At 46.9% G+C, this 24192-nt stretch overlaps 1 protein-coding gene across 1 annotated transcript in view; it reads left to right on the forward strand.

Moving 5' to 3' along the window:
* Positions 1-24192, forward strand: part of CDH5 (cadherin 5) — a 38343-nt gene that overhangs the window by 8603 nt on the left and 5548 nt on the right. The window contains exons 2-10 of the mRNA XM_033218675.1: positions 4103-4337; positions 11327-11615; positions 12868-12984; positions 13901-14065; positions 14946-15133; positions 16679-16926; positions 20965-21107; positions 22886-23010; positions 23351-23456. Of these exons, the coding sequence (XP_033074566.1) occupies positions 4122-4337; positions 11327-11615; positions 12868-12984; positions 13901-14065; positions 14946-15133; positions 16679-16926; positions 20965-21107; positions 22886-23010; positions 23351-23456 (1597 nt within the window). The 5' untranslated portion in view covers positions 4103-4121. The remainder of the gene's footprint in view (positions 1-4102; positions 4338-11326; positions 11616-12867; positions 12985-13900; positions 14066-14945; positions 15134-16678; positions 16927-20964; positions 21108-22885; positions 23011-23350; positions 23457-24192) is intronic.

Here is a 24192-nt window from a genome sequence, read left to right on the forward strand (position 1 = left end):
TAAACATATCTAAATACAGGCAAGATACAGTAAAAATCCCATGTAAAAGATAAAAAAGGAACCTGTAATCCCAGCACTTTGGGAGGCCAACGCAGGAGGATCACTTGAGGCAGAAGTTCAAGACCAGCTTGGGCAACATAGTCAGACCCCCCCCGCCCCCCAACCATCTCTACAACAAATTTAAAAATTAGCCAGATGTGCTGGCATGTACCTCCTCGCGGGGCTGAGATAGGAGAATTGCTTGAGCCCAGGAGTTTGAGGCTGCAGTGAGCCACACACACATTCATATTCCACTCCACACACATTCACACCACACTCCAGCCTGGGTGACAGAGGGAGACTCAATCTAAAAAAAAAAAAAAAAAGATAAAAAACGGTACACCTCTCTATGGTACTTACCATGAGTGGAGCTTCCAGGACTAGAAATTCCTCTGGGTGAGTCAGGAATTGAGTGGCCTAGGACATCACTTCACCCTACCGTAGACTTAATGAACACTGTACCCTAAGCTTCACTAAATTTACTTAAAACTATTTTTCTCTCATCAATAAGAAATTAACTTTAGTTTACTATTAGGGTAGGGCAAAAGTAATTGCTATTTTTACCATTAAAAAAAAAAAAAAGCCACCGGGTGCAGTGGCTCATGCCTGTAATCCCAGCACTTTGGGAGGCTGATGCGGGTGAATCGCCTGAGGTCAGGAGTTTGAGACCAACCTGGCCAACACGGTGAAACCCCGTTTCTACTAAAAATACCAAAAAAAAAAAAAAAAAAAATTAGCCAGGCGTGGTGTCAGGTGTCTGTAAACACAGCTACTTGGGAGACTGAGCCAGGAGAATGACTTGCACCTGGGAGGCAAAGGTTGCAGGGAGCTGAGATCGCACCACTGCACTCCAGAACAAAACTTGTCTCAAAGGAAAAATAATAAATAAATAAGGCAAATTGTGTGCCACCCTAATATAACATTTCTTATAAAGTTGGTCTACATTGGCATCACCCCAAACACACAAGTAATGACTTGTGCTACGACGTCACAATGGCTGCGGTGTCACTAGGGCAGAGGAGTTTTTAGCTCCATTAAAACCTTAGGGGACCACAGTTGTATGTGCAGTCCATTGTTGACCAAAAAGTCATTTTGCAGCACACGACTATATTTATCCATTTGACTGCTGGCTGCGGTCAGCCCTAGGGATCACTAACCTGTCCCAACAGGCCCCAGGAAAGAGAAAACCACATTCCCATTCACTGTATTAGAGATAGGGTTCCCAGCAGGAACCAGAGCGAACCCTGGGAGGCCAATTGAAGAGATTTTATGGAGGGACTGCTACAGAGAGGTGGGCTGCCTTAAGGAAACCAACCACTGCCTGCACAGAGGCAGGCTCGGATGTTGAGGTACCCAGAGACCAGCAACGGCGCTTCTGCCTGGAATTCCCTTCCCTTTCCTGGCAGTCTATGGCTGGCACTCAGATGTGGGCTGAAACGTCAGCTCTCCTAGAGGCCTTCCTGGCCTCACAGGCCCAGTCAGCTGCCCCCTCACTCTGCAGCACCTCCCATTGTAATTCCCTGAACATCTCTGATCGCCAACTGATAGGTTTCCTCATTGACTTACTTATTTTCCTGTTGTTCCCATTATTGCACACTCCCCAAGAGCAGGCTCCATCTGTCTCACTCACTGAGGCACCCCCATTGCCTAGCATGGAGCCCATCATGCAGTAGGCACCCAGCACCTATCAGCTCAGAGCCTAGGCGCTCACCCTGTTCTGTTTGCCCTGAGAACTCTCCCTCTCCCTGTTTCTCGTTTTCACTTCTGTCTGTTTTACTTTGTCATCTTTGAGTCACTTCTCATTTGAGGGAGGAAGAAAGAATCAAGACTTGCACTTCCTTTCTGGACAAAGAAGGAAATGAGCCACAGGGTCTGGACCCAGGGAGGCTGGGGTAGGGGTCATGCCTGCCGCCTCTCCTGAGTCAGGGACCAGCTTCTTGGCCAGGACTCCCAATCTGCCCCCTTTCTTCTCTAAGCCTTTGCTCACCACCTTCCTCCTGCCTAGAGCATCCTTCAAGGGCCTCAAGTCTCTTCCAGGTTGACCCCCTCATTTATGGCTGAGGAAACTGAGGCCCAAAGGGGTCAGGGCATCCCCCAGGCATATGGCACCTGCATTCTGGGGCCTATCCCCACCCTGGGAGTCCACTTCCTCCAGGGCCAGAGACAGGAACCAGAAGGCAGGGGCCATCGATACTAAAATCAGTGGGTCCAGAGGTCAGCTGGCCCAGCACAGACACCCTCAGCCCTCACTGAGGTCAGCCCGGCGCCAGCAAATCAGGGGAAATGTTACTAGAGTTTACAAACCTCTTGTGATGTACAGAGTCCAGCCTCTCCCTGTGGCCAGGAAGGGGACAGTCAAGGGAGGAGGCCATCCCATCCAGCACCTTGTAGATCCTTGTGTGCCTCCAGATGTGAGCCCTGGTTCCCTCTCCCACCCACCTGTTCTTCCTCTACATCATCCCAGGAGCTGCAAGTCAGTAACACAGGGACCCCGGAGGGTGGAGAGACAGTCAGGGCTGAGAGAACATGCTAATGGCCAAGGTCACAGCCTGCACTCCTCATGGGGCAGTAGAGAAAACCCCTGTTCCTGGAATTCAGAATGAAGCCAGGCCTTGATCTCTGGTTAACCCACATCCGTACCCTACAGACCTGCCTTCGAGACTGTGCATCCTGTGCAACTGTACAGGGCTTGCATTTCAAAGGGCCTCATGCTTGGTTTAATGTTCTGTCTCCTTCTTAAAATTCTTTTGCACTGGGCCACACAAATTATGAAGCCATCCATATGAACCCAGACCCTCAACTCACCACCCCACCCACCCCTGCTCTTCTGACAGCAAAGCTGACCACTCACTGTAAGATCTGGAGTGAAGGGCTGGCCCTCAGGGTTAAGAGAATTAGATTTTCCTAAGACCCTTCTGAAGACAGAATCAATGCAAAGTTGTCAAAGGGGCTTTCAGGCAGGAGGACGTCTGCCGAGAGGAGGCTTTAAATCCTACCCCATAGCAGCTGCTGGGACAAGGGAAGGCAGGAGGAAAGGACTTGAACTTCTGAGCCAGACAACCTTGGTTCAAATCCTGGCTGTGCTCCTTACAGTTTAGGTAATTTCAGGAATGTTCCGAAACCTCTCTGTACCTCTTCTGCAAAATGAGGGTTATAATTACACCAACCTGGAGGATGATGGGGACTATTAAATAGATAAGACATATAAAGTGCTTGAAACAGTGCCAGGCAAAAAATAAGTGCTTGATAAAGATTAGCTATCAGACACCTGGGTTCCCATCTGAGTCCCACCAGTTACTACAATGTGAACTTAACATCTGTGTGCCTCAGTTTCCTCATTTGAACAATGAGGATAACCTGACCACCCAATGCCTGGGGACTTAGGAGCTGCCATTGGCATCAGCCTCCCACCCTGTTCCTGGAGACCTTCCCCACAGGCCCTCCTGTGGGCTCGCATATCCCCTGCACTTGCTTCCATCCTAGCACAAGACTCGCATGTAGAAATGGTTTCCACATCTGTTTTCACCCTCCCTGTTCGGAGTTCATCAAGGCATGAAGGGGGTCTGGTTCTTCTGGTGTCAGCAGACAGTGAAGGATGAAGGAGTGAATAGATAAAGGGAGTTCGGTTCCCTATGGGAGCTGCTCACACCCTTAGGCAGTGGCCACTACATGCGGGAGATGGGTCAGAGTGGTGGAAGAAATTATAGGGAAAGGACGCAAACCTTCTTGAAAGGTCAGAAGGTTTTGCATAACTTCGGGGAAGAATAAGCAGAAGGCAGCTGTTCTACCCTGAGGCAGAGGGTGAGAAGTAGGTACAAGGAAGTGTAGGGAAATATATCTTAAATGGGCTTGTTTATTCATGTTGTCCTAAAACCTACCTTTGCTCATCCGAGTGCCTGACTGCTCCCTGAAAGGGGGAACGATAATGTTAATTACCCGCAGATTACGTTTGCCCCAAGCTTTTAGCATTATAGCTAGCTGCTCTCATGCAAAATATCTGTGTCTAAGTACTCCTTTCATCTGTCACTTGGCCAGAGTCTGAAGGTGTCTCCTCTTTCCCCAGATCTGTTCCTCCTGGGAAGATGCAGAGGCTCATGATGCTGGTCGCCACATCGGGCGCCTGCCTGGGCCTGTTGGCAGCGGCAGCAGCAGCAGCAGCAGCAGCGGGTGCTAACCCTGCCCAACGGGACACCCCCAGCCTGCTGCCCACCCACCGGCGCCAAAAGAGAGACTGGATTTGGAACCAGATGCACATTGATGAAGAGAAAAACACCTCACTGCCCCATCATGTAGGCAAGGTAAGGTTCAAGCCCCAGGACAGGAGAAGCCATCAGCAGCTGGCCCATAGTGACAGTGGTGGTGGTGATGGCAATGGTGGCAAAGGTGGTAATAGATATTGTGGTGGTTGTAGGAGTGGAGATGATAAGGGTGAAGGTGGTAACAATAGTGGTAGAAGTCGTGGTGGTGGAAGTAGTGGTGGTAATGGTGGCAGTGGTGGTGGTAGTGATAGTGATGGTGGTGAGGATGGGAAAGGGCAAGGTGGTGGTGATGATGGTGATGGTGGTGATGATAAAGGTGGTGGTTGTGATGGCTGTGATGGTGGTGGTGGTGATAAAGGGGTAGGTGGTGGTTGTGATGGTTGTGATGATGGTGGTGGTGGTGATAAAGGGGTAGGTGGTGGTTGTGATGATGGTGATGTGATGATAAAGGGGTAAGTGGTGGTTTTGATGGTTGTGATGATGGTGATGGTGGTGATAAAGGGGTAGGTGGTGGTTGTGATGATGGTGATGGTGGTGATGAAATATAAATGTTGATGGTGGTGATGATGGAAGTGATGATGATAGTGATGGTGATGGTGGTGAGGATGGGGAAGGACAAGGTGGCAGTGGTGGTGATGGTAGTGATGGTAAAGGGGCAGGTGGTGGTTGTGATAGTGGTGATGATGGTGGTGGTGGTGATAAAGGGGTAGGTGGTGGTGGTGATGATGGTGATGGTAGTGATGATAAAGGGGTAGGTGGTGGTTGTAATGGTGATGATGACGGTAGTGATGATGGAAGTGATGATAGTGATGGTGATGGTGGTGAGGATGGGGAAGGAAAAGGTGGCAGTGGTGGTGATGGTAGTGATGGTAAGGGGGCAGGTGGTGGTTGTGATGGTGGTGATGATGGTGGTGGTAATGGTGATGGTAGTGGTGAAGGATAAGTGTTGATGGAGATGGTGGTGGTGATGATGGTAGTGACAAAAGATAAGTGTTGATAGTGGTGATAATGGAGGTGACGGTGATGGTGGTGGAGCTGGTGGTGAACTTTATGGTTCAATTTCTCCCAGACCTTGGTCTGTAAACTAGATATCACTAACAGAAGGGCCATCCAGTGCCCAAGCTGAGGAGACTCGTCTGGCCTGGGGGTTCAAGGTTTAGGACAGGACCAGCCAACTCTGCCATGAAATTTTCCCATTTGAAAGATCAGAAAAGAACTGTGCAGCCTTCCACAAAATTGTGCTGAAGATGAAGTTAACCATCCAGGCCATATTTTTGTCAACTCCGGTCTAAGCCTTTGGACCTCCTCAAAAAGCCCTTCTCTCAGGCTATCCCTGGTTCCCTGTGACCCCACATAGCTCCCCATATTCCACATCACCCATAATGAGGTACCTGACCCAAGCCTGCCCTCCAGGGCAGGACCTCAGACTCTGATCCTCACTTTGTCCTCCTTTAAAACGTGTCTATCCCAAGCCCATCCTCCTAGAGCTCAGAGCATGTCTGAGTGACTGCTGAATTGCCTCACCATGTCAAATTGTCATTGATGTCAAAGCCATCCAGTCTAATTGAAAGGAATGGTCCTAGTAGTGGAATTTCACACACAATGACAGGTAGATGGACTGTGTGCTTTCAGAGTTTTCAATGAGGAGGAAAGTTTCTTTTGGGTGCATTAAAATCTCACTTTGTCAGCTTCTTGGAATCTAAATGATAGGTGCAAAAAAGAACATGTCAATGTACTGAAGAAAGGAAGGATCATTCCAAGCACTGGACTGGGTGCCAGAAAGATAACAACAGTGAGCTAAGGCAGACATGGTCCCCACCCTCATGGAGATGGCAGTCTAGAGCAGGGATCAGCAAACTACCCCCTGCGGGCCCAATCCAGCCCACTGCCTGGACTTGCAAATACAGTTTTATCGGAACACAGCCACATTTATTCGTTTACAGTTTGCCCACAGCTGCTTTCATGCTACAATGGCAAAGTTGAGTGGTGGTGACAAAGATCAAATGACCCATAAGTCTGCAAATATTTGCTCCCTGCCCTTTACAGAAACAGTTTACCCATCCTGGTCTAGAGGGGCAGCATACTTCAGACAAAGAATCCCACAAATGGTGTGGGGGTGCCCTCTGGCTATAGATAAACAGACTGGAGAGGAACTTTTGATGGGAAGGCCCAGTCTGGCCATGGCACCAGAAATGCCCCAGCAGAGCTTGGTCTGTGGACCCGGTATAGGGCCATCCCATGCTCAGGCTGAGAAGGCCGGCGTGACCTCAGGGTTCAGGGTTTAGGGCAGGGCCAACCATGGCTGCCATGAAGTTTTCCCATTTGGGAAATTAGGAAAGATCTCTGCAGCATTTGACAAAATTGGATGGGAATGGGGCCAGCTGGGGAATCTCCACTCGGAGCCCCACCCACAGCCAGCTGGCTGTGCCCATGGCTCCCAACAATAACTGGGATCTTGAAGTCCTCCAGCATGGCCACTCAGAGGGGGAGACACTTGCCCAGGGTCACACAAGGAGACCAGCACAGAGCCCCAGGGAGAACGCAGCCATAGGAAAACCAGCATTCCTGACTCTCAACACAAATGTGAGCTCTGTGTCATAGAGGAAAATGTCGTCAATCCACCTGCATCCTTCCTGGTGGGATAATTGTGCCTTGAATCAGCCTCTAAAAAGAATGTCTGACCTCAAGGAAAATCTGTGGAGTGAGTCAGGGAAAGTCCATAGAAAGTGGGGGCAACCTTTCAAGGGCTTGCCCACGGGTCTCCAGCAGCAGGAAGAACGCCAGGCCTGCTGTCATTTGCCAACAGCGTTCACTTGGCCCTGGAATGGGGCTGGATCTCCGAGGAAGCACGAGGGGTCATCACACTGGGAAGAAACAAGGGTGTCTGGAAAAGGCAAGGACAGGGCTCCAAGGATCACCTCCAGCTCCTGAGGATGTCATCCGGGGAAGGAAGTCCCTGTTTATCAAGGTCAGAGCCTGGAGCCTTTGTTTACAGACGTGACTGAACAATGGGAGCAAGTCCTGAGCTGCCTTCTGAACCCACAAATATGGGTTTTTGGCATTGAGATGTTATGTTTAAATACAGTGATCTTAGAAAACAGGGGTGGGAGGAGTGGAGGCTCCCAGAAACCCATAACCCTCATCTAATCATGAGAAAAACAGCAGACAAATTCCAACAGAGGGGCATCCTGCAAAATACCTGACTCGTACTCCTCAAAACTGTCAAGGTCATCAGAAACCAATGAAAGTCTAAGAAACTATCACAGCCATGAGGTGCTTAAAGAAACATGACAACTCAGTGGAATGTGGTATCCAGCGTGGAATCCTGGAATAGACAAAAGATATTAGGTAAAAAAAAAAAAAAAACTAAGGAACTCTGCATAAACTATGCCCTCTGGTAAATAATAATGCATCCATATTGGTCCATTAATTGTAACAAATGCACCACACTCATGTAAGACGTTCATACTCCGGGAAAAAGAGGAGCAGGCATCTGGGAACTCTCTGCCCTAGTTTCTCAATTTTTCTGTAAATCTGGAACTGTTCTAAAAAATAAAGCCTAGGGAAGAAAAATTGAAGGGAAGTAAAACAGAAACTGGATACTTACATGAAATTGTATGCAGAACTCCAATCACACAGATCCAAGCTGATTTCCTCCCTCCATCCTCACTGCCCTGGTGGGTCCTAACACATTTACCCAGAGCCCAGTTGGGAGACCACCATCTTATCCTCACCTTGAGCAATTCACACAGGGCCCCAGACTGTCCCCTTCTCTTTGAGTCTCCACTGTCCTCACAGGTCACCGGTTACAGAACTGAGGCACAGCTTCTTGCCTCTCGTCCAGCTGTTCATCATGCATCCCAGCCACTGGGCCTTAGTACCTCCTCATGAACCCACCTGCCCCCTGCACGCCACAGCCCTGCTCCAAGATGCTTGCCGCTGCCCACCTCTCTCCCACCCTGCCCAACCAAGGGGGCGATCCTTACTCCCTGTCTCCACTTCCTCCCCTTCTAGACTTTTCCCTAGGCTGCATCATCTAACTTCCCACCCTGTCACTGCCCTCACTGAGGGCTCCAATGACTGCACTGCTGCTAAACCCTGGAGACACTTTCCAGACCTTATGGGATGTGACCATACCCTTCTGGAATCTCCCTCTTCTTTCTTGACACCCCAGCCTCTTTGAGTTCTCTGGAGGAGTCCAGCCCTTTTTTTTTTTTTTTTTTTGGGTCAGAGTCTTGCTCGGTCACCCAGGCTGGAGTGCAGTTGCATGATCTTGACTCACAGCAGCCTCTGCCTCTGGGGCTCAAATGATCCTCCTTGCTCAGCCTCCCAAGTAGCTGGGACTACAGGCGTGTGCCACCACAGCCAGCTAATTTTTTTTTTTTTTGTATTTTTAATGGAGATGGGGTTTCACCATGTTGGCCAGGCTGGTCTCAAACTCCTGACCTCAAGTGATCCACCCACCTTGGACTCCCAAAGTGCTGGGATTACAGGCGTGAGCCACCGCACCCACCCGAGCCCAGCCTTTCTAAGAGTCCTCACCAGATGCCTTCATGTAAAATCCCTTGCTCTATTTGACCTTAAATCATGTGAGGCAGACTCAGTAGCATATGCCTGTAATCCCAGCATTCTGAGAGACCAAGGCAGGAGAACTGCTTGAGCCCAGGAGTTTGAGAACAGCCTGGACAACATAGTGAGACCCCATCTCTACAAAAAAATACAAAAATTAGCCAAGCTTGGTGGTGCACACCTGTAGTCCCACCTACTCCAGAGGCTGAGGCAGAAGGATCGATTGAGCTCAGGAAGGGGAGGTTGTAGTGAGCCAACACTGTACCACTGTACTCCAACCTGGACTACAGAGTGAAACCCTGTCTCAAAAAAATAAAAAGAGGTTGGGCGTGGTGGCTCACACCTGTAATCACAGTACTTTGGGAGGCTGAGGCGGGCAGATCACTTGAGGTCAGGAGTTTGAGACCAGCATGGCCAACATGGTGAAATTCCGTCTCTACTAAAAATAGAAAAATTAGCCAGGTGTGGTGGCACGTGCCTGTAATTTCAGCTACTGAGGAGGCTGAGGCAAAATAATCATTTGAACCCAGGAGGTGGAGATTGCAGTGAGCCAAGATTGTGCCACTGCAGTCCAGCCTGGGCAACAGAGCTAAACTCCATCTCAAAAAAAAAAAAAAAAAAAGCAATGTTGCACTTCCTCAGCGTGCTGGCCTCTGAGGCTGCAAACCTAGGTCCTGCGAGCCAAATGGGATCTGTGCCCTCGGTACTCCTAGTGGGAGCCTGGCCCCTCCCAGGCACCAGGGTATATTTTTTAATTGAATAGAATTATATTTTGGGGACATACTAATCTTCTATGAGAGTATCATTGTATATGCATAAAATACTATTCTACGGGAACTATACTGTTCCTAATATTTTCTGTTTCTGTGATTCTTTAAATGGAATGTTTAGCAATTCTAGCCTTCTAAGATCCTCTAATCTGTGGCTCTATTATTAATAATTATTAACTAGCATTTATTGAGCCCTGTTTCATGTAAGATGCTTTACATATATTATTTTCCAAATCTTATTCCTTGGGACATGAACAGTACATGTTACACAGAAAAAAGGTTCTGTGGCCTGAGAAGTATGGAAAATCCTGAGTTACACAAAGTTCACTGGAGTTCTTTCCTGCAGAGCTGTACATTGTAAATCTCCAGGAAGAGAATATTTTATATACCATTTCCTGTACTGGGCCCAGGGGTGTGCTGATAAATGTTTGACAACTGGCTATCCAGGGGAAAGGGTTCTGATTTGTAGTACTTGCCAATTTCCACAGTGTAAATACTCTCAACGTGTCTCATTTCAAGCTATCGATGTGATGTCATCGAAGGCCAAGATAAGATGGCAGAAGATACTCATGAGCGCATCATTATTTAGTATTTCCATCATACAGATACCATAAACACAGATAACCTCAAAATGTCGTCAAAGGTAGCAAAATAATTAGGAAGCGATGAATTCTGGGAATTTGTTGTTTTTCACATGATTTATTTAATTGTAAGTTTACATAATTTAACTTGTAATAATGGCTGTATTTAACAATCAGCTCACAAATATTTCTGAAAATTTAAGCTGATTCTCAAAAGCCAAGCTGATACAGTCCAGTGCCAGCACACCACTGGCTAGGACCCATCTTTGTGTGGAACAGCAAAAGAGTTCAGTGTTTCCCAGAACTCATCTTCAAAGGTGCTGTTCTACTCCTCAGGGCAAAGCAACATCAGAAGCAATATTATTTCCGTTTTACAAGTGAGGTAACTAAAACTCAGAGAGGTTAAGTGACTTCTACAGGGCAAAAATATCCTTTGCCTTCCAATGGCACCAAGTCTATTTTTCCACTCAAAAAATGTTTTCTAAGCGCCTACTCTGTTCGAGCACCATTCTAGGCATATTGGGACTCTGCCAGGCGACTCACACCATGAGAACAATTCATTGGTGACTAGTCAGAGGTTCTTTTTGGCTTTTTAAAAATTTTATTTTGGGGGTACATGTCCACGTTTGTTGCATGTATATTGCATACTGGTGGGGATTGGGCTTCTAGTGTACCCATTACCCAAATAGTGAGCATTATGGCCGATAGGTTATTTGTCAACCCTCGCCCTTATCCCAACCTCCCCTCTATTGGAATCCCCAGTGTCTATTATTTCAATTTTTATGGTCATATGTACCAATTGTTTAGCTCTTACTTATAAGTGAGAATACGTGGTGCTGGATTTGTTGCTTCTGGGTTAGTTCACTTAGGTTCATTTAGGATTATGGCCTGCAGCTCTATCCATGTTGCTGCAAAGGACATGATTTTATTCTTTTTTATGGCTCTAAACCTCATTGTCACATTTAGAGACCCTGGCCAGCACCACACACACCACATACACACATGCGCACACATGCACATGCACACTTGTGTACACATTCTCATTCACATGCTCTCACACGCAGCCGCCGCCACCCATTCCCAGTTCACGTCACCTCTTCTTTTCTAGATCAAGTCAAGTGTGAGTCGCAAGAACGCCAAGTACCTGCTCAAAGGAGAATTTGTGGACAAGGTCTTCCGGGTCGATGCAGAGACAGGAGATGTGTTTGCCATCGAGAGGCTGGACCGGGAGAACATCTCAGAGTACCACCTCACTGCTGTCATTGTGGACAAGGACACTGGTGAAAACCTGGAGACTCCTTCAAGCTTCACCATCAAAGTTCATGACGTGAATGACAACTGGCCTGTGTTCACGCGTCGGTTGTTCAATGCGTCCGTGCCTGAGTCATCGGCTGTGGGTACGTTGTATGCCCACTCTGTCCTCCTTCTTCTCCCTCCTCCCTCCCTCATCCCCAACCTGGGGGCACCTCTCACATCAGCCACTTCACTGCCTGGGATAGGAATCCAGTGAGTTCAGGGCAGTGATTGTAAGGCCTGTGTTGCAACTTTATATGATTTGAAAGAAACTCTAGTTCCTAACGAGCTCTGATCTGGCCACAGGCTGAGCTCTGACCCTAGTCCTAGACCTAGCCCTGATCCTAATCATGGACTGAGCCCTGACTACAGTCATAAACTTGGCCCTGATCCTGATCCTGGACTGAGCCCTGATCCTGATCATGGACTGAACCCTGACACTAGTCACAGACTAGGCCCTGATCCTGATCATGGACTGAGCCCTGACTCTAGTCATAGACTGAGCCCTGATCCTGATCATGGACTGAACCCTGACCCTAGTCATAGACTGAGCCCTGATTCTGATCATGGACTGAGTCCTGCCCCTAGTCATAGACCGTGCCCTGATTTTGATCATGAACTCACCCCTGGCCATCAGAGGCAAAATGTATCTCACTACTCTTTGGAACAAACTCCACCCACTGCCTCTGACTCTCAGGACTAGCACACAAAGAGTGTAGCCTTTACATGTGAAGACTGTCATGGCCTGCCACCAAGGCAAAAGGATTCGTCTCTAGGGTCCATGCAGGAGTGGTGTGGGGAACAGAGCACTAGCCCCAAGGTGTGTCACCAGCCTGGGCTCTGGGCTCACGAGGTTATTACTCTACCTCTTCAGAACCCCCCAGACTCCAGGGGGTGCCAGAAAAGAGCTTCCCTCCTCACCCCCTTAGTCCAGAGTCTCCAGCCAGGGCCCTAGGACTAGACCTTTCAGCTGAGTGTGCGATCCTGGAGTTCAAGGGGATGCGAGAAGGGATACCACCCCTTTGGAGGCACCTTTCCAGGAGAGGGAGGAGCAGCTGATTGCTGTCGTCGGTTTCTCTCCCTGACCCCAACCCTCTACCCCCTCCCTCTTTTCCCCAAGAAGCACACAAGCCACCTGATCTCTTTGACCCCTTCAAGGTTGACCTGGCCGGGCTTCCACTGCCACCAGCACTTTGCCCCCATGCAGGCTCCTCAGAAAATAAAACAGCCTTTTCTTCCCAGGACCTGGGGGAAGTGGGGACAGAGCACAGCCTGAACCCCATCTGCTGTCTTCCAGGAATGGGGTAAGGGGCCTTGCAGTCACAAGTCAGTAACCCCAGGATTCTCTCTCTGCAGGGACCTCGGTCATCTCTGTGACAGCAGTGGATGCAGACGACCCCACTGTGGGAGACCACGCCTCTGTCATGTACCAAATCCTGAAGGGGAAAGAGCATTTTGCCATCGATAATTCTGGTCTGTGTGACTAACACTCCTGGACAGTCACTGACTTGGAGGGACGAGGGGAGGTGGATACTCCAGGTGCATGTGCTAAGGGAAGTCCAGGCTGACAGGTTTCACTGCCACTGAACCACATTGTGCCATGGAAGTAGTCAGTATCATGCGTAAAGACAAGACGGCTGGTCAAGGCAGAAGGAAGCAGGCAGGTGCCCAAGACATGGACTCAAGTCCAGGGAACAAAATCAGGATCTTGTTACCCAAGAAGTGATCAAGGGGCAGCAGAGGACGCTGGCTAGCTGCTCTGGGTGCAGGTTCAGACAGATCTGGATTCCAAAGCCAGCTCTGCTATTCACCCCCTCTAGAGACCTTGGACAAATCAACTAACTTCTGCAAGCCTTAGTTCCCTCATCTAGGAAGTGAAAATGCTTATATTTATATTGTATGGTAGCTGTAAAGTTTGAGTTAGATCATATACAAAGGCAGCAAGGCCCATAGTAATTGCTCATGTGGTGACTTAACAAAAAATGTAAGGACTGACTCTTGGGAGCAAGACAGAAGTCCAGTGAAACTGTCTTTCAGAGAGATGGCAAATATATAGCACAGATGCCACTACTATGCTACAGTGCAACAAGGCAGACATCACTAATCTATCACAGCACTCTTTCCCTTTGAGCCTAGATATGGCCTCATGGTCTTTGTCAACACAATATTTCAGGTAGTAAGAACCAATACTGAACCCAACTATTGGGTCAGCTTCGGCCTCACAGTATAGGTCATGGAGGTAGTGGGTTATAGACTCACAGTTCTCAGCCCCAGTTGCACAGTGGAATCACCTGGGAAGCTCTTAAGTCAGGTTCTCTCTGGGCAGGCTCCAGGCGTCAGTATTTTCTAGAAGCTGGTAACATGGCTCCTGCTGGGACTCTTTTTGCAGGACGTATTATCACAATAACCAAAAGCTTGGACCGAGAGAAGCAGGCCAGGTACGAGATCGTGGTGGAAGCGCGAGATGCCCAGGGCCTCCGGGGGGACTCGGGCACGGCCACCGTGCTGGTCACTCTGCAAGACATCAATGACAACTTCCCCTTCTTCACCCAGAGTGAGCCCCTCCTCTAGGGCCCTGGGAAGGGAGGCTGGGATACCCCAGACTCAGTGACTTGGGGCTCTGGGAGAAGAGTTACGAATCCCTTTACCTCTCCCTCTATCCCAGGGTAGGCCTGATGCCCAAAGGAGTCCTTTGGGTGAAGGGAGGGGCCCTGTTTCCATCCCAGTACCACATTCCCAAGGCCATCCTGCTGCCCCCTGCCACAATCCCCTCATAGGCCAGAGGGAAATCCCACTCCCTGCTGGGTGCCACCACTGTACCATGTCCCACCATGAGACACAAGCAGTTTCACCAAGATCCCATGGGCTTGGGAAAATCAAAGCCCTGAGACTCAGGTCCCAGCTAGAAATTCCCACAAGCCAGTGAACATGGGGACAGCAAAGTTCTATATCCAGAGCCAGGGTTGGGCCCTGACCCCACCTACAGACTGATCCTTCCCACAAAGAATGTCTGATGAGAGCTTTTCCCATACCATGGGGCAGATGGCTCTCACTTGCAACTCCCAGTGCTGATGCTATCATTCAGTCATTCAGCTGCCCGAGAGACAGGCCAGTTGTCCTGAAGTAGCTTCCTTGTACATGGCATAAGCTCCCTGAAGGCAGGACTTGTCTCTCTTGTCCATTGATAGGTCCCCTAGCAAAGTGCTTGGCATATAATAGGTGCATAATAGCTATTTATTGGATGGAGGGATAGATGGATGGACACACAGATAGGGAAGACCCTCTTTACCTTGAGAATCCCAGGGATCTTATTATTTATGATTATTTTATTATGCCCATTTCTTGTCTCAAAATGTGTTAGAATAGCTGAAAGAGACAATTGCCTTGTCTATCTCATTAACCCAAGGCCCTTTGGGGTACTCTGTTTGCATCAGCCAAGTACACATTTGTCGTGCCTGAGGACACCCGTGTGGGCACCTCTGTGGGCTCTCTGTTTGTTGAAGACCCAGATGAGCCCCAGAACCGGATGACCAAGTATAGCATCTTGCGGGGCGACTACCAGGACGCTTTCACCATTGAGACAAACCCCACCCACAACGAGGGCATCATCAAGCCCATGAAGGTTTGTAGGCCAATGGTAACAACGTCAAACATGGGGCTTGGGGCTCTTGGCACCCACAGGTCCTGCCTGGGGGTTGCTCTTGGGCCAGAGACCATCAAAGGACCATCAAAGCTCTCAGCTGGTCATGTGTTCATGGAGACTGTGATCCAGTGTCTTAGGGCAAGTTACTCGGGAAGCAGATCTTAAGGCAAAGATTGGGTATAAATAATTTATCTGGGAGGTGACTCCAGGAAGCCCCAGGAGCAATGACCCTTTTGGGGGGTCAGTGTGGAAAATATCTCAGAGTTGCAGCAGCTGAGGGTGAGGGAGCTGGGGTATTTATACACCCACTTCCTGTAGTGTTGACCGGGCTGCTCCTGGAGGTTTTACCTCTCTGGCACTTTCTGGCCTGCCCTGTGTCCTGGCCAGTAGAAATCCATCAGCATGAAGAAAACAGTGAGTAATTGTGGTGAAATGGATGGCCACTGACAATGGATGCTGCTGACAGTCAGAGAAGCCAGATCAACTGAATCTGGAAGAGGAGGGAGAGGACCTGTTGGGGGCATAAAAAAATGCCTCTGGAATGGCCATGCAGAGGACTACAAGTCCTGGGCCTGAGTCCTTCTCTGACCCAGCCCCATGCTGGGGCCTGGAAACACCAAGGAGAGGCAGACACAGCCTCCAGTGTCAGCAAATCTCTCAGCAAATGGGGAAGACATATGCATGAACAAAAAAAGTATAGCCAGGTGTAAGTGATACACAGCAGCTCTGAATGGGGAGCAATTACCTCTGCTGGGAGGAGTTTCTGAGAGAGCATCTGATTACCTTCTGTTTGGCTTCCTGAGGGATGAGTAGGAGTTTTCTAGGCAGACAAGGGCAGGAGAAACATCTTGAGCAAAAGTATAAAGAAAAAGCATGTCTGACCGGGCCTGGTGGCTCACGCCTGTAATCCCAGCACTTTGGGAGGCCGAGGCAGGTGGATCACCTGAGGTCAGGAGTTTGAGACCAGCCTGGCCAATATGGTGAAACCCTGTCTCTATTTAAAATACCAAAATTAGCTGGGCGTGGTGGCAGGTGCCTGTAATCCCAGCTACTTAGAAGGCTGAGGTAAGAGAATCGCTTGAACCTGGGAGGCGGAAGTTGCAGTGAGCCGATATCGCGCCATTGCGCTCCGATCTGGGCACCAAGAGTGAGACTCTGTCTCAAAAACAAAGAAAAAGCCTGTCCTTAAGGACCTGTGGGTAGAACCACTAGTGATGTCCTTAAGAGCAGGACCATAGTTGATCCATTGCGTGTCCCAAATGCTGGAAACAGAGCCAGGCACAGAGCCAGGGTTGTGGGTGTGGCCATGAGGCTGCTGGGATGAAATGGGGAGCAGCTGAAGACAGACATTAGGCCCAGCCGCTGTCTTGATGACCTCAGAAATATCACTTGTCAAGGCCGTGGGCCCCTCATCTATAAAATGGGTGTCATCCTGGTACTACCTTGCACAGTTGCTGTGCAGATCATGTGCCACCCACGTGCTTGGCCCAGAGCAGGCACTCACCATCCTTTTTTCTTATGCAGCCTCTGGATTACGAATACATCCAACAATATAGCTTCATTGTCGAGGCCACAGATCCCACCATCGACCTCCGATACCTGAGCCCTCCCGCCGGAAATAGAGCCCAGGTCATCATAAACATCACAGATGTGGACGAGCCCCCCATCTTCCAGCAGCCTTTCTACCACTTCCAGCTGAAAGAAAACCAGAAGAAGCCTCTGATTGGCACAGTGCTGGCCATGGACCCCGACGCGGCTAGGCATAGCATTGGGTAAGGGCATTGGGTAAGCATTGTTGATGAGGATGATAAGGACAATCTGGCCTGGACGTTCCTTTGCCTGCTGGTCTGCGGCCAGGACTCAGAGAGGGGAACTGGCTTCTCCTGGCACTTAACGGGGAAAGTGACAGAGGCAAGACAAGAAGCCCAAGCTCTTGCACTTGGCAGCCTGGCATGTTGACCTGCCCAGGCTCCCCCACCTAGCATGGTCCTGGGCATCCAGAGCTACTTGTCCTCTGTCCCGCCTTGAAGGCTTGTTCTCTGCACCACAGCTCTCACCAGTCCTATGTGGTAAGATCTGACAGTCAAGAGAGCAACCAATCAGATGACACACCAGAGACATTAAAACTATATTTTTGAATCTATCTCCCCCAAACCACAAAAGTAAGAAGTGTTCATTTCATACGGTGAAACAACACAAAGATCTACCAAGAAAACATTGATAACCCCCACTCTCAGATAACTCATGTTCGTGGCCTGACCTGGTCCTATTGCTCCTTTCTTTTCATGACCACACAAATATGTGGATGCATTTGTGGTGGGTTTGTTGTTGTCTGTTTGCTTTTGGTGTTTGGTTGTTTTAAATTTTTTTTGGATCACGTCGTGCTCATTTCATCGATATTTGCTCTTCTATCGTAACTAAATTTCTCTTTTACAATATTTAGAAAAAAATTATATAGTTCCAACAGATACTTTTTAGAGCCATATAATATGCAATAGTAAGTATAAATTCAATTAAATTTAATTTTATTGCAGATGCATAGCAGATTTTGCCAGCACCATTTACTAAATATTATAATAATAAGTCATCATTTTCCCACCTTTGTTATATACTAAGTTCTCTGTATATACCTGAATCTACTTCTAATTCTCTGTCTAACCCTACCTATTGTTCTACAGCAAAGCCATTCTATTGTATTCTACTAGCTTATATAAGTCCATTCTCCTATAAAGAAATAGTTAAGACTGAGTAATTTATAAAGAAAAGAGGTTTAATTGGTTCACATTTCCACAGGCTATAAAGGAAGTATAGTGGCTTCTGCTTCTTGGGAGGCCTCAGGAAACTTATAATCCTGGGAAAGCAGGCATGTCTTACATGGCCAGAACAGGAGTAGGAAGGGAGTTGTTACACACTTTTCAACAACCTGATCTCATGATAACTCACTATCATGAGAACAGAATCTAGGAGATGGTGCTAACCCATTCATGAGAACTCTGCCCCATCTATCCACCTCCCACCAGGGCCCACCTCCAACACTGGGAATTACATTTCGACATGAGATTTGGTGGCGGGGACATAGATCCAAACCATATAGCTTTACACTAGATCTTAGATATACATAAAAGTCGTTTCCTTGTTGCTTTTTTATTTGACATAATTTTTTGTCAACTCTCATTTTTTCTTTTGTGAAATTTAAAATTTTGTATCCAGGTTTTTTTAAAACATTAGAATTCTAGTGTTGTATATTATAAACATTAGTGTTTATATATTAATTTTGGTATAGCTAATCTTTCAAGGGCATTAAGTCTTCTTATTAAGGACAAAATATGTTCTTACATTTTGGCCTCATCTCCTAAGTTTTAGGACTACTCTTTTCATGGCCATTCTATTCTAAATAGCCTGTAATTGTAATTTTTGTTTCTCCTTTGAGCCAAGAGTTTATTTAAGAGATTGACTTGATTTCTTTATTTTCATTTATAAGTCATAGGGTATTTTTTTGGTTTTGATTTAGCTTGTTCTGTGATGTGATACAATTGTATTTGTGTCCACTTCTTCCTAGAATATCTAAGTTTTGACTTTATGTATTTTAATTTTTCCACTCAGCTAACAAAGGCTTGCGACTATTTTACCTTCATTATGGCTTGTAACTTGTATCCGAATGTAATTGGCCAATTTGTTCTGCTTAAATATTTTGCCTTTAATTCTGTTTCCTGATGTTACATTTGTTAGTCCTGTTTTCATGTTATTCATATTCGCCTAATGCAAATTTTCCAACTTTTACTTTTAACTTTTCCAGGTCATTTGGCATTAAGTTGTCTCTTGAAAACAAGAATGCATTTGGCTTTGCTTTTTAATCTAAACTGAAATGCTTTGTGTTTAACCTATTTACATTTTTCATCATAATTGATATGTTTGATCTTACTGCTTTTATCTTGTTTTACATTTCTCATTTATCAAACTTAATGGCTTTTTTCTTTTCCCCCAGCTTTGCTATACAGTCTATGTTTCTTTATTTTTTTTTTTTTCTCCTAGATACTTGGATGAGGTGCATCCATTTTTATTTCTACCAGTGAGATTTACTTCCATCTACAAAATTTAAAATGTTTCCTTGGACCTATATTTTCTAGTTAAAACTATTATACATATACACACACCCATTGCTTTTCTTTTTTTTTTTTTTTTTTTTTTTTTTGAGGCGGTGTCTCGCTCTGTCGCCCGGACTGGAGTGCAGTGGCCGGATCTCAGCTCACTGCAAGCTCCGCCTCCCGGGTTCACGCCATTCTCCTGCCTCAGCCTCCCGAGTAGCTGGGACTACAGGCACCCGCCACCTCGCCCAGCTAGTTTTTTGTATTTTTAGTAGAGACGGGGTTTCACCGTGTTAGCCAGGATGGTCTCGATCTCCTGACCTCGTGATCCGCCCGTCTCGGCCTCCCAAAGTGCTGGGATACCCATTGCTTTTCTATGTATGATAAACAAATCAATAGTTTGTTTTAATTCTTCCCATACCAGGTGTTTACCTTATATTGAGATGTTTAGTTAGATACAGTAAGTTTTCAAAAAAAAATTCAGGACACAAATATCTTAGTTCTTTGCCTTTTTTTGGATGGCAGGGACAGGTTCTTCCTCTGTCACCCAGGCTAGAGTGCAGTGGCACAACTATAGCTCACTACAGCCTTGAATATCTAGGCTCAAGCAACCCTCCCACCTCGGCCTCTGAGTATCTGGGACTACAGGCACACACCACCACACCAGGCTAATTTTTTTGTTTTGTTTTATTTTTGTTTGTTTTTTTGTGGGGTTTTTTTTTGGTGAGACAGGGTCTCACTCTATCACCTGGGCTGGTCTTGAACTCCTGGCCTCAAGCAAACCTCCAGCTTCAGCCCCTCCCAAAGCACTCAAATTATAGGTGTGAGCCACCATGCCCAACCTTGCCTTCTAATAACACCTAGATATATTCATATAATCCTTAGATTATAAACACTTCCCTTCAAAAATACTGTCAATGTATTCTAGTATTTAATTTTGTGGGGGCATCTGAGGCAAATCTGATTTTTCTTTCTTCAGAAGGAAACTATTTCTTTCTGTCTGGACTCTTTTCAGTTTCTTCACAGAGCCTTGAAATGCATAAGTGTCATCAGGATATGCCTAAATATTGGTTGTTTTTTTTTTTCAGTGATGCCTGATGTCAATGACACCTTATAATCTGTAGGCTCGAAACTTTCTTCAGATCAGGAAAGTTTTCTTTTCTTTTCTTTTCTTTTTTTTTTTTTTTTTTGTTATTTCTTCTGCTCTGTTTGTTTTGGGATTTTCCTCATTGGTAGCAACTATTATTCCTATATACACGAAACATATATATTTATCTTTCAATAGATTTTTCCTGATTTCTGAAAGAAATTTTTAAATTTTTTTATTTCACAAAGTTAATTTCTTTGTAATTACTTCATATTTCTTCCAGCTCTTTTTGTATTCCTGCCTGGCTCTTGCCCAATGATATTTTCATTAATCACTAAAACAAGTCCCAGCTATGGTGTGATGTCACCTGTTCAGCTCTGAAAGTGCATCTGATGGTCTCAGGTACCACCTTCAGTCCAGTGACGGCAATGTAACTAAGATCAAAGATATTATCTTGTTCTCCTGAATCCCTCTGTGTAGGTCCACTCTTGTCTGAGTGGCAGAGTGCAATGAGCAGTGAGAGAGGGGCAGGGAGTGGGATGCAGGGGACAGATGCAGAAGAGCTTTGTCCATCATGCTGAGGAGTGTAGACTCAGCAAAGAACACTGGAAAGCCATAAAACTCTCTCCCCTGGGCAGATACTCCATCCGCAGGACCAGTGACAAGGGCCAGTTCTTCCGAGTCACAAAAAAGGGGGACATTTACAATGAGAAAGAACTGGACAGAGAAGTCTACCCCTGGTATAACCTGACTGTGGAGGCCAAAGAACTGGATTCCACTGGTGAGTGGCCGCATCTGCCAGGGCACCTGGGTTCTTTTCCTTTTCCTTCATTCTTCCAGCTGGCATAATCAGTCATTTGGGGTCTCCAGGGGTATTAGAAGTGCCTGCTGAAGCAGCCGCTGGTTGGGATGCTATAGAGCTTCCATGCCTAAGTGTGGTCCTTGAACCAGTAGTATCAACATCCCCTGAGATCTTGTTGGAAGTGCATCTCAAGCCTCACCCCCCAAACTGAATCAGAATCTCATGCATGTCACAGTTTGAAAAGTACTGTCATGAAACAGGCTGCGCAGATGTCTCTGTGACGAGCATCACCCAAGGCACCTATTCAGCATAAAGCTCTACTCCATCCTGCAGGTTCTGGTCCAGTGAGCCAGAGATGTGCATTTAACAAGGGTCCCATGATTCTTAGTATCATGGCTGTTTGGGAAATGTTCCTTCAGAGGGTGTTTGTGCACCAGTTAATAGGTAGAATTCAAAATGTTGAAGCAGCTTCCAACTTTGAGATTGTGAGGTTCTCCAGAAATTGTGTAATTTTTGCCAGAGGGAGGGGCAAGAGTTGGAGTTTTGCATCCTTTATCTATATGAGAAAATCACAATCACCCTCCAGGAGAATTCTTAATACTCCACTTTACCTAGGAGCCCACTAGGCCAAGGATCCCTAGAGCCTGCCAGGCCCACCCAGACGCACTTCTGCCAACACAGCTGCTGCCCCAAACTGTAATGGACTCCTGCATGTTTGGCCAGATCAGTCTTTGCTTCTTTCTCCTCCACATAATCCCATTAATAGAATCTTTAACTTCAATCGTTTAAAATGTGGAAAATACAGAAAAAGAGAAGAAAATACTCCTCCCACCAATGCCACCATGCAGAGACAGTTACTGTTAGTACATTCTTGTATTTTTATGTTTTTTCTATACATATTTTTATACTTACGTGAGATTGTAATGTTTGTGTAATATAATATATTCCGCATTTTTACTTAACCTTATTCCAGAACTACTTTCTCATGGTGCTAATTTTTTTTTTTTTTTAAGGGAGAGACAGGGTCTCACTCTGTTGCCCAGGATGAAGTGCAGTGGCACGATCACAGCTCGCTGTAGTCTCTAATTCCTGAGTTCAAATGATCCTTCCCACTCAGCCTCCTGAGTAGCTGGGACTACAGGCATGCACCACCTTACCCAGGAAATGTCTTAGTTTTTTGTAGAGATGGGGTCTCACTATGTTTCCCAGGCTTGTCTCCAACTCTGGGCCTCAAGTAATCCTCCCTTCTGGGCCTCTCAAAGTGTGAAATTACAGGGATGAGCCACAGCACCTGGCCTTAAAGTTTTTTAAATTATATTTTTAAGATGTAATTTACATAGTCATTGTCAGTGGCCATACATTTCATTCTTTTCCAGTGGCCTAATTTACTGACCAATCTCACTTAGGTTGTTTACCTTTTCAATTCTTTTATGATTAATTTATTATGTTTTAGGTATTTAATCAAATAATTAAATTTTTAATTTTAGAAATTCAATTATAATATTTTTAATGCATTTAGGTGGTTTACCTTTTTGATTCTCATAATCAAAGTAATACCTCAGTAAATCTTATGGATAAAGATTTAACACCTCCCCCCCACCAAACTCCTTTCATCCAGAACACCATCCCGGGCCTCTGTTCCACAGCTTCCTCCTGCAAAAAGTGGCCTCCATAGGGCGGCCCTCCTTCCACACATCTTCCACCCCCAGGGACAGCATCAGCTGAGCCCATAATGGTGACAGTCTTCTCCCCTGCAGGAACCCCCACAGGAAAAGAATCCATTGTGCAAGTCCACATTGAAGTTTTGGATGAGAATGACAATGCCCCGGAGTTTGCCCAGCCCTACCAGCCCAAAGTGTGTGAGAATGCTGCCCATGGCCAGGTGAGTCTGGTTCAGGTGGGAGGGGAAGGCAGCACCACCCTGGGGCAGGCTGAGGGGCAGAACTGCTCAACAGAGCCAGCAAGAGTTCCCCTGTACAATAGCCTTGAGGAAAATAACATTATGCCCATTTTACAGATGGAGAAACTGAGGCTCAGAGAGAATGTATGGGGAGTAGATTGGCAGGGCAGGGGAGTAGAAAGAGTGGCTTTATGAAGAACTAAATAGGTGAGTGTTGCAGGTGGGAAACAGCCATGGTCAGGTCTAAACCCAAAGGCTCCGTCACTAAACCTCAGACCACCCCACCACCATCACTGACTATCTCCTGTCTTCCACACTCCAGCTGGTCCTGCAGATCTCCGCAATAGACAAGGACATAACACCACGAAATGTAAAGTTCAAATTCACCCTGAATACTGAGAACAACTTTACCCTCACGGATAATCACGGTAGGCATCAAAGTAATCAGTTCAGACAGGCCTGATGGCCCATGCCTGTAGTCCCAGCTACTCAGGAGGCTGAGGCAGGAAGACTGCTTGAGCTCAGGAGTTTGAGGCTGCAGTGAGCTATGATCATATCACTGCACTCCAGCCTGGGCAATGGAGCGAGACCCTGTCTCCAAAGAAAGAACAAATGCAGTCAGTTGGCACTAACAGGGTCGGGGTGAGGTTGAGTCTTGAGGCACCAAGGTCAAAGACCAGGCCAGCAAATTGAGGGCAGGCTCCCACTGGGATTTTCAAATCATTAGATATTTTGTACAGTTCCTGCCACATACATTGTACAATTGGTCTGTGCAATGATCAGAGAGACTCCATCCAAACTCCCAAGTCCACATCACCTGCAAGGAGCCAGCAAGGAGTGCAGAACAGATGTGGGGATGCAGGCCGTCAGCTCCATTGAAGAACTAGCCAAGGAGTACCCTCCCACACTAGAGGCTCTCTGCATCAGCAAAATTACAAATTAAACATGGAACTTTGAGGTCACTCCCAAAGAGTAAAAACTGGAAATATGAAGTCCTAAATCCCAAGGATACAGTGAGCTTTGTTTTAATTCAGCTACAATGACTACTCAGGATTAGCAGGGTGGCCGTGTGATGTCATTAGCAGCCAATCGGAGCTTCTGAGGAGTAGGTGCCAACTTGAGTGATGATGCCGAGTTGACTTCATTCCAGCCACAAGTAGGCAA

Source organism: Trachypithecus francoisi, unplaced genomic scaffold (genome assembly GCF_009764315.1).
Source record: "Trachypithecus francoisi isolate TF-2019V2 unplaced genomic scaffold, Tfra_2.0 Lachesis_group10, whole genome shotgun sequence".
NCBI lineage: Eukaryota > Metazoa > Chordata > Mammalia > Primates > Cercopithecidae > Trachypithecus > Trachypithecus francoisi.